The sequence below is a fragment of the Leptonotus elevatus genome, chromosome 9, assembly GCF_054856555.1.
Source record: "Leptonotus elevatus isolate MCC_2025b chromosome 9, RoL_Lele_1.0, whole genome shotgun sequence".
NCBI classification, from domain to species: Eukaryota; Metazoa; Chordata; class Actinopteri; order Syngnathiformes; family Syngnathidae; genus Leptonotus; species Leptonotus elevatus.
In genome coordinates this window covers 13,037,554-13,046,624 of record NC_141247.1, presented here as the reverse complement: position 1 = coordinate 13,046,624, position 9,071 = coordinate 13,037,554, and the positions used below count along the sequence as shown (strand labels likewise).

General features: G+C 40.4%; 1 protein-coding gene across 2 annotated transcripts; it reads left to right on the top strand.

The window, feature by feature from the left end:
* The first annotated feature begins 466 nt into the window (after positions 1–466).
* LOC147168425 (equilibrative nucleobase transporter 1-like) lies at positions 467–8,825 on the top strand. 2 transcript variants are annotated; one of them, XM_086084839.1, is made up of 14 exons: positions 557–597; positions 962–1,066; positions 1,963–2,167; positions 3,990–4,119; positions 4,311–4,357; positions 4,701–4,777; positions 4,926–5,018; positions 5,106–5,245; positions 5,821–5,927; positions 6,006–6,149; positions 6,269–6,376; positions 6,449–6,635; positions 7,737–7,860; positions 7,973–8,825. In XM_086084839.1, exons 3-14 carry the CDS (start codon positions 1,987–1,989, stop codon positions 8,108–8,110), a joined length of 1,476 nt encoding a protein of 491 aa, XP_085940965.1. In that variant the 5' UTR covers positions 557–597; positions 962–1,066; positions 1,963–1,986; the 3' UTR covers positions 8,111–8,825. The 2 variants fall into 2 exon arrangements, with proteins under 2 accessions (XP_085940964.1, XP_085940965.1); XM_086084838.1 differs by lacking the exon at positions 962–1,066 and having other exon boundaries at positions 467–597.
* Positions 8,826–9,071: the final 246 nt, after the last annotated feature.

The window sequence follows — 9,071 nt, the reverse complement described above, 5'->3', positions numbered from 1 at the left end:
CAAGTCCACTCAAAACTAATGGCAAACATGTCATTTAATAAAACACGATCATTTCTGAAAATGCATGACGAGCCTCGTTTAAGGGGAGTTTAAACTGCGTCCATATTTGGACTTCCTGAGCGGAGCGGGTTTGCGTGTCGCCTGCAGCCTTGTCAGTGCTGAGTGTGTTTGTGTAATCTAATGTTTGTATGCTTCAAACTAAAGTAAAACAACTGAGTGCACGCCCAAACTGCTGTTGAAACTGTAAGGGATCAATAAAATCACCATTTAAGACAGCATTTGAGCACGTTTACTTGGCTTATCATTGTCCGACGTTGACATTTGTTTGATGATCTTAAAACACTAAAGTGGGAAACTGCAAAGAAATGAACTACTTGACAACATCACGCTACTGTATGTAGGTGTATCTGATATGAGCTTGAACTGTTTTAAGAATTTTTAGAATGCCGTTTCACAAAAGCAGCCCCGTGACATAGCACAGCCATTGGCGGTTATCAGTGGGGAGTTGCCTTTTTATAAGGAAGCGTGTGAGTGAGGGATTGGCATTATAACAGGATTTGAACGACCATCTGGGGAGCTCCGCTGAGGAATTGCAAGGTCGGTATCACTTTTGTTTTGGGTAGATGTGGCAGAATTAATTAATGTTTCATATTACATATATGTAATAATAATAATAATATCAATAATGGAAATATATTCCCACACATACATTGCATGTTTTGCCAAGAATATCCTCATAATAATTGTCTAAAGCAAATTATGGACTACTACTTGAAAATGCATTAATAGTCTGTCTGATGTTTAAAAAAATGATGATTAATCCTTAATCGGTGTTACAGAGAAAAAGGAAGTATTAGCAGTTGCAGATCTTGCACCTTAAGGCACCCTCCGACTGACTACCGTTCCTTATATTTAGTAAATATATTCTGAACATTCTTGTGCTGTTGTACTCTTTTTCAAGGTCATGAAAGGTCATAGAAAATTTCTATTTTAAGAGACAAAGGGCCCTATTTCGGTGGAGTGGCGCCCGCGTGCTTGGCGTACAAATGGCTGCAAGTTCATTTTGGCAAGTCAAGGCTATTTTTTTTTCTTCTTCTTTTTTTCCTCAAGAGCTCAGTATTGTTCATCCGGTAATTTTACCGAATTGACATGTCATCATCATGGCTCTCTCTCTTTCTTATTTATTTTTATTTATTTATTCTGTATGTGCATGTGCGTGTGTGTGTGTGGGGGGGGGGGGGTGCATGTGTGCATGTGTGCGTGAGTGTGTACTCATTAGTTCACCTAAAACCTATTAAAAATCCCATACCGTTCACCTAAACCGAATAGTTCAGAATCCAGCGAGAGTCGTGAGGTTGTCAGGAGACCCGAGTAAGGATCAAAGAAAAGAAAGGAAAGTGAAATCCAGCACCGATCAGACATCACCTACTACCCACCGGGTTACCAACCAGAGTCTTTCACCAACCCCAGAAACATCAAAATTCCAACAAATTAGGGAGACCCCAAGAGACCAAAGGAGAGACTGAGGAAAGGAAGGAAGGAGCAGAGTGAGATCCACAGACATCAGCCTCCACCGATTCAACGACCAGAGGAAGAAGCAAATTGTGTTTGAATTTCGATAGATGTTGGTGTGGTGGATCTGGCAAATCTAGTCTGTTTTGACGGACACACTGTCACAGGCTACGATTGGCCAGGATTCAACTACTTTTCCTCCCGCAAGCGTGCAAACGCCATGTTACGCTCAATTCTACCAGGGTGAAGTCTACGAACATACAGAGAGAAAACTCCGCCTATGTGCGTCAGACTTGCACTAGGAACGAAAATAGGGCCCAAACTCGTAGGTTGCTGTCAAAATATCAAATGGTTCCGTTTTAATTGAACGCGATGTCATTCGTGGATTCAGCATAGACACAGAAAATAAATAGACACATTTCTTATTCTGCATCTCCTTCTCCTCACCAGGTGTGTGCGCAAGAAGCTTGAAGAATGACGTTAAAGGGACTTAAGGTGCGACAAGGCTTCACCTTCCTCACAGGCATGGCGGAGTGTCTGTTCTTTGCAGGATTTATATTCGGGTGGGCCTCACTTGTGTTCATCTTGAAGTCGCAAGGCTTTTTCGGCTCCTTTTGCGCCAACACCACAAACAGTGATGGCTCACAGCTCCAAGGTCAGTTTGCTCTTCTCCCTTCTAAAAAAAATAGGGCTTAGGATCCAGTGGCTGCCATCTTGCTATCTTGCAATGCATTGTTGTTGGAAATCATCAGAAGGTTGAGTTGCCTTTAGCATTTTTTTTAAGCTGCATTCAAGAGTGTAACATTTTTGTTTTTTTTACACACGACTGCCACTTCTAGACTAAAGTGTACATGTAGCGGGTGGACCTAAACGTTTGACTCCGCCCGACCTCGAAGCGCCTTCTTCCTTTTTTTTGTTATTGAGCCTAACCATAACCCTAACCATAACCCTCCCACATAACGATTACGATATGTTTTGAACACTGTATTGAACCTAACCTCAACCGTCCAGGGATGTGCTATCTGCTGGGGACTGTTTAGTTAGCTCCGCCCCCCGGCTGACTGAGGCTCGAGTGTTTGTAATTTTCGATGCTGCATTATGTGTCAAAAAAAAAAAGACTTTACGTCGTAAGACGCCGCATCATTAAATCTGCAAATTTTGTTGGGAATTTTTTTTTAAGCCTATGGGAGAGAGATTTGTCTAAAAAATATTCACACAAATACATTTGTGATTTTCACGTGTTTTTCAAATCCACAAACAATTTCTTGAGTTCCACGTGTTTTTCAGATCCACAAATGTATCCGTGATTCTCCCATTTCTTTTTTTTTTTATTTCGTGTGTGCATTTTCCATAACTTTTGCTTGCGAGTTGTCGAAAGTGTGTTTGTGGATCGTTGCGTACGCGCATTTATTTCTGAGACAAACATCACGCTGTTTCGAGATATTCACGCGCACACAGTCTTTATCTGACCTGTCATTATCTGTATAGTTATCATATCTTACCTTCTGAGTAGAAAGGAAGCCAACTGTGGGTCTTTGGACATACCCAGAGATGTTGTCAGTTATATTCCACTGCTCAACAGTCGCTCCCATAATTACACGCGTCTGTCTGCGCCTATCAGACTCTATTTTGGCTCGTTTTGTCGCGCTGGATAAAACTTGTCAATTCTTCTTTTTTTTTGGGGGGGGGGGGGGGTCTGTGCCAAAGTTCCAGCTGTGCTCAAACGCATAATTTTCTTACTTCCGGAAGACTCCAAACTCAAACATGTAAAAGCTTACAGTCGTGTTGTTTATCCCAAGTGTCCCAGCGTGAGCACTTCTTCTACGCGTTAAGTGGAAACTTTTATTTATTTATTTATTTTTTACGCATTCCAGCAATACATCCAAATCACGCAAAAAATAAATTAAAACAACAATGCGGAAGTGGTAAAAAATTGGAAACTCTTTTTATTTTTTTTAAGAATTGGAAACTCTACTCGGAGACGACGGCATGCTTGACGTCACATTCTTGTCGTATTCAGCTCAAATGCTCAAAGAGACTTATAGTCTTATCGACGCAATTGTTGTAAACACGTTAGGGCTTGCTCTACACATCATGGCATTGCTTCTGCGTATAGATGTGTAAAAAAAATCTGTAATTTTAACATTTAAACTTCTTTAATACACCTTTAATCTTCGCCATGCAGTTGCACTCCAAATTATTTGAACACTCATTGTAAATGAGGTCAGATGTCACATGTATTCGGGATTGGCTGGAATATTATAGCCCGAAATATTGACTCTCATTGAAATTTTGAGTTTTACTAACTTTCCATTTTTCTATGTGTATGTTGAAAATAATGATTCGCAAGGCTTTTAATTGCAGGATAACCCGCATTTGTACACAAGTTCTACAAGTGCAACCATTGAGGCATTGCTGCGAAAATATTTATACATTTCCAGATCTTTTTTGTTTCAATCTTTGTTTGTCTGTTTCAGATTGCAGGAGGCAGGATGAACAGTTCTCGCTGGTCTTCACCATTGCATCCTTCATGAATAATTTCCTGATGTTTGTAAATGGTGCCATCTTTGACCGCTTTGGCACTTTGGTGGCTCGGCTCTTTGGAATGTGAGCGCTGAAGGAAAATAATTCAAATAACACGGCACATGTTTCACCTACATTTTGTTAAAGCTACAGATGTAAGATATCCGGATCAAGCGCTATTTTGCAGAAGGTTTCAACCTGTCTATCTGCATTGCATCATGCTGCGCAATTTAGGTCAAATCGCATCGATAATGACTTTTGGTTTGTTGCGCCAGAGCTCTTCACACTTCCGGAATCCTGATGTTGGCTTTTGCAACCCCAGGTAAATGTCTACATCTTTGATGGTGGTGAAACATGTAAGGTGAGGCTCCAGTCATGTCATGTAATTAGTGATTACTACTAGACCTACGATAATAATTTTTTTTTTAAATGTACGTTGATGTGATAAAACGTTTTTTTTTTTGCATATCCTTGAAATCAATAGTGGATTTATAAATTCAATGAATTATTTGTACACCACTATATGACACTAAAGATTACACACGGTCACTTTAATTCAAGATTTAATTTAATTTAGAGCAGAGGTCACGCTCCACACACACGTAATAAATTGATTGTATGGCCTTTTTGCTACGTATAAAATCGTTTTTGTCTCTCCTCATCAGTTTTTTCGATGCTGCTTTACCCGGCGCTGTCGTTCATAGCTGTTGGTGGCATGATGCTGCTCCTCAGCAACATGCAGGTAGGTACGTTTTTTTCCTTTTTTATTTTTTTTTTATTTATCTCCAAAGAGATGAGTGCATTTGGGATGCTAAAATTTAGCACTTCAAACTACTTTTATCAATTAAAATGTCAATAAAATGTGACCCGTTGAATTTATCCTCCTAAAGGTGGCAAATCTATTCGGTGCTCATCGTTCCACCATCATCACCATCTACAATGGGGCCTTCGACTCTTCCTCGGGCGTCTTTGTCCTCGTTAAAGTGCGTCTGAATGGAGGCAAAGGCTGTGAGCATTTGTCAACTTGTAGGATTTATGTATTAATGATGATCTTCACTTTGCAACTTAAGTTGGCATACGAGTTCGGCATCCCTCTCAAGGCCAGTTTCCTGTTCTTGGCCGCCGGCAGCATCCTTCACGTGCTCAGGACCATCTTCCTGTTTCCCAGAACATCAATCCCGTACCCGCTGCCGGACCACTACAAGTATGGGTATGATTGCGAAACACTGCGCAGCAAAGTGGACATAAAAGATGATGGCAGTAAAATACAAACAAGTGCCGAATAGAAATCTTAAAAAAAGGTCGAGTTTTTCTGACCTCATTTGAAGGCATGTCTAAGATCGTGCACGTACTCGCACGCGCACCATGAACGAGCCTGACACAGATGCTGCAGTTACACTTTGGGCCAGAGGTGGCAGTCGTGAGTAAAAAAGTGACAAACTGCACAAAAATCCTTTAAGTCAAAAGGACGGAATCTATTTTATTTTTTTTAAACGGCTTTGCAACACAAAGCTCACTGAATGGGAGAAAATAAAATCTCAAGGTCTGCTTAACATCAACGCCCTAGTTCCGCCCCTAGCCAGGATGATAGCAGAACCCGTAATTGCCCCTGGCCCATCAGTATATGGAGTAGGAGCTCGCTAAATGGAGAACGGGAGAAGATCCAAGTCAGTTCTGCACGGGAGTCGAGTTGAGGTTCCATGTGGGCCAAGATGGCACCATATGCGTGATTTGCTGGTCAAACAGATTTGAGTTGCAGGCTCAGATTGTCCTCTCTGACTTTAGGATATCCTACAAAAGATTAGGAAAGTCCAACAAAAGCGTACAGAGTGACTATCAGATGCCGGTAGATGAGAAGAAGCCACTTGATGAGCAAGAGCCTGAAAAACCTGGTGTGTACAATTCCGAATAATAAAAACAGGATCTTCAAATAAAGCATGTTTTTATCTCAGTTCCGTTGTCTGCCTCAGAGAAAACCTTCCGCGAATGCGTTCTGTCCAAATTTTTCTTCTTGGTCGTCCTCTGGTTGTCTGTGATCCAACTGAGACATTATTTGTTCATCGGAACCCTCAACCCAATGCTGGAGCGCCTGGCTGGTGGAGATGAATCGCTTGGTATGCACACAAAACCACAATGGCAGGACACCGAATGACACCGTATATGACTAAATTCGATGCTTTGCTAAATGTGCCAACTCATTTTGGCCTGACCTTTTCTTTTTGTGTGTTGCCAGTGAGCCAGTACATCAACGCCTTTGCTTTCACTCAGATGTGCGGGTTGTTGATTGGTCCCGTTAATGGCTTCATCATGGACCGACACAAGCGCAAACCCCCGGTGGCAGGTGCGGTGCAAAAAATCACCAAGACGGCAGCTTATGTGACCAATCGGAAATTCTTCCCTTCTGTGTTCGTAGGGATGAGTGAACAAGAAGCAGACCTGAATTCCGCAGTTCTGTCTTTCTTCCTGACGTCGGTGCTGTCATTGGCGTTCTCAATTTGCGCTTCCATCCCCGTGCTGCCGCTTCAGTACTTCACTTTCGTCACTCTGATGGTCACTTACAGCTTCGTCTACGGAGGAATGTCTGCGTTTGTCGCAATGGCGTGAGTAGCTGAAGGGCTGGCATGAACTAATTCACTGCCGTTGACGGCTTTAATCGCAAAAAAAATTATGTGAAATATTTCTATTAGTTAAACATTTTTTTCCACTTTTGTTAACAAGAGTATGAAAAAATGGATTTTTTTTATTGTACATTTAGAACAGATATAACATTTGTGATTAATTGTGAGTTAACTAGTGAAGTCATGCGATTAATTACGTTTAAAAATTGTAATCGCCCGACGGCCCTAATTTTAAATAATTTTTTATTTTAAAAAAACTATTAAAAATTAAAAATATTTTTTTTAAAGACAAGGTTATTAAAAATTAGGGGTAACAGGTGATTAAAATTTGTAATCGTAATTAATCACATGACTTCACTAGTTAACTCACGATTCATCACAAATTGTACAATATTTTTTTTCTAGGTTTACATACTCTTGTTAAGAAAAGTGGGGGGAAAATAGTTCAAATGAATTTTTGACGTATATAGCCGTCAATGGCAGTGAATGAGTTAAGGACTACTTAAGAGTCCTTTAAAAGAGGTCAAATGTCCATTTGAAAACAATGAAGAGAAAACGTGAGCGATCACTGATTAACCAATGAGCACAAATAAGATCTGTATCACAGTAAACGAGGCGAGGTTGCCACATGGATGCGTGATGGTCAAAAGACATCAATCACAAAACAAGATAACTGCTATCTGACTTTTGAATTTGTGTTTTGGAGTCACAGGCCAACCCAACTGGCCTGGCGTCTTTCAAAGAGAAGTCAAGAAAAAAAAATCTTGACAATATGTTCATTCTATTAGTCTAAACGGGGCGTTCCGATAAATATTGTGTTTGTGGAATATGAGTTAAGCAGCAGAATCCACCCATTTTTATCCATCTCGTGGGGCGGCCATTTTGCTACTTGCTGCCTGCCGACTGAAAATGGCATCACACTTGTGAGTTTGGTCATGTGACATTCGCAAGCTGAGCACATAGACACTGTGATGTCATTTTCATTTCAATTCATTTCATCTCATCACTGTCAGCCACTATCCAAATATGTGCACCTCATAACTACTTTTGTGTTTTTTTCCCCCACTGCATGTGTGTGCGTAGTTTCCCGCCGCGTCACTTTGGAAAGATGCTTGGTCTCGTCTTTGGTCTCTCGGCGGTCTTGTCTTTACTGCAGTATGCCTGCTTTGCTGTGGTGGAAGAATTTCTGGCCGGAGATCCTTTATATGTATGTACAAGACCATCACACGGTTTAAGGAACTTACAGAAACATTGGATTGCAGTTGAGTGCTATCTTTTTTTTAAATGAAATAATCATCTTTCTATTCATATGTTTGCAGATGAACATCGCGCTGACCGTCCTCGTTCTGTTCTCCTTCAGTCATCCCCTGAATGTTTTTCTGCACTGCCGAACGCTCGCATCCCAGAGGGCCAAAGCCAACGTGGCCACTGACACAAACACTATCCCTGTTGCTTAAAGGGCCCCAGTAATACTGAGCACATGAGGCTGATTATTGTGATAGTCAGAAGTTGAAGTAGAAATGTCCTCATAAAGTTTGGTGACGACTGATCGCAGTTTTGGGATATTATAAAACGACGTAAGTTAAGCATTTTTTTCGAATGTGCTAATGGTGTCCAGTTACTTTGCTGACGTCACAGCAGGACATGGGGGCGGATCAGTTTTGCACATGAAAAAGGGGCATTCAAGGAGCAGTCAAAATGGATTCATATTATTGAAAAATAATGATAATTTCATTTTCCTGAGCAAAAAAGACACACGTGTCCCTTCAAGTACAATTGGTGCTTCACTTACCTTGAATCCACCCAATTATACTGTATGCCTGCAGAAAATGATTTTTTTATTTTTACAACTAAGGTACCTTTATAAAGGATTCAAAAAGTTGGACTGATTTCTTAGTTTTTTGTACAGTATGCTCAAAATTGAAGGTTTAATCAAACAACTTCCATGGAGGACCAAGTGTGCCTAAATAAATACATACATACATAAAAAAATGTGTTGTGAAGAATTTGATTAGTGTTTATTTAATTGGTGCAGTACACTGGAAAAAACAAACTTATTTTTAAACAGGCTTTTAAGTTGGAAAATGTTTCTTGTATTGACATTAAATATGAGCTCCTATCATTGAAAGCCATTATCACCTTCACACAATCAAAATGTTACTGTGCAGACCGTGGGGCAGCGGGTGAAATTGTGGTTTGGAGTTTCCAAGAGGACATTTAGAGGGTTCTTGAAACAGGTCACTAAGTATTGTGTAATAAAGTAAATTAATTCCCAAACAACTGACCTTCCTTCCTTCCTAGCGAAATAAATACATTTAAAGTGAACACCAACCGTGCACTAATTTTGATGGGAACCAATGACAGATACTATAACTGTATTTTATGATGCATAAGGGAACACAAGCGCCAAAAATAATA

Excerpts from the sequence above, each read along its gene's own strand:
- LOC147168425 (XM_086084838.1), top strand. The coding sequence starts at position 1,987 with ATGACGTTAAAGGGACTTAAGGTGCGACAAGGCTTCACCTTCCTCACA. Across the intron at positions 6,150-6,268 it reads TGGTGGAGATGAATCGCTTG|TGAGCCAGTACATCAACGCC; the intron begins GTATGCACACAA and ends GTGTGTTGCCAG. Across the intron at positions 6,636-7,736 it reads TCTGCGTTTGTCGCAATGGC|TTTCCCGCCGCGTCACTTTG; the intron begins GTGAGTAGCTGA and ends GTGTGTGCGTAG.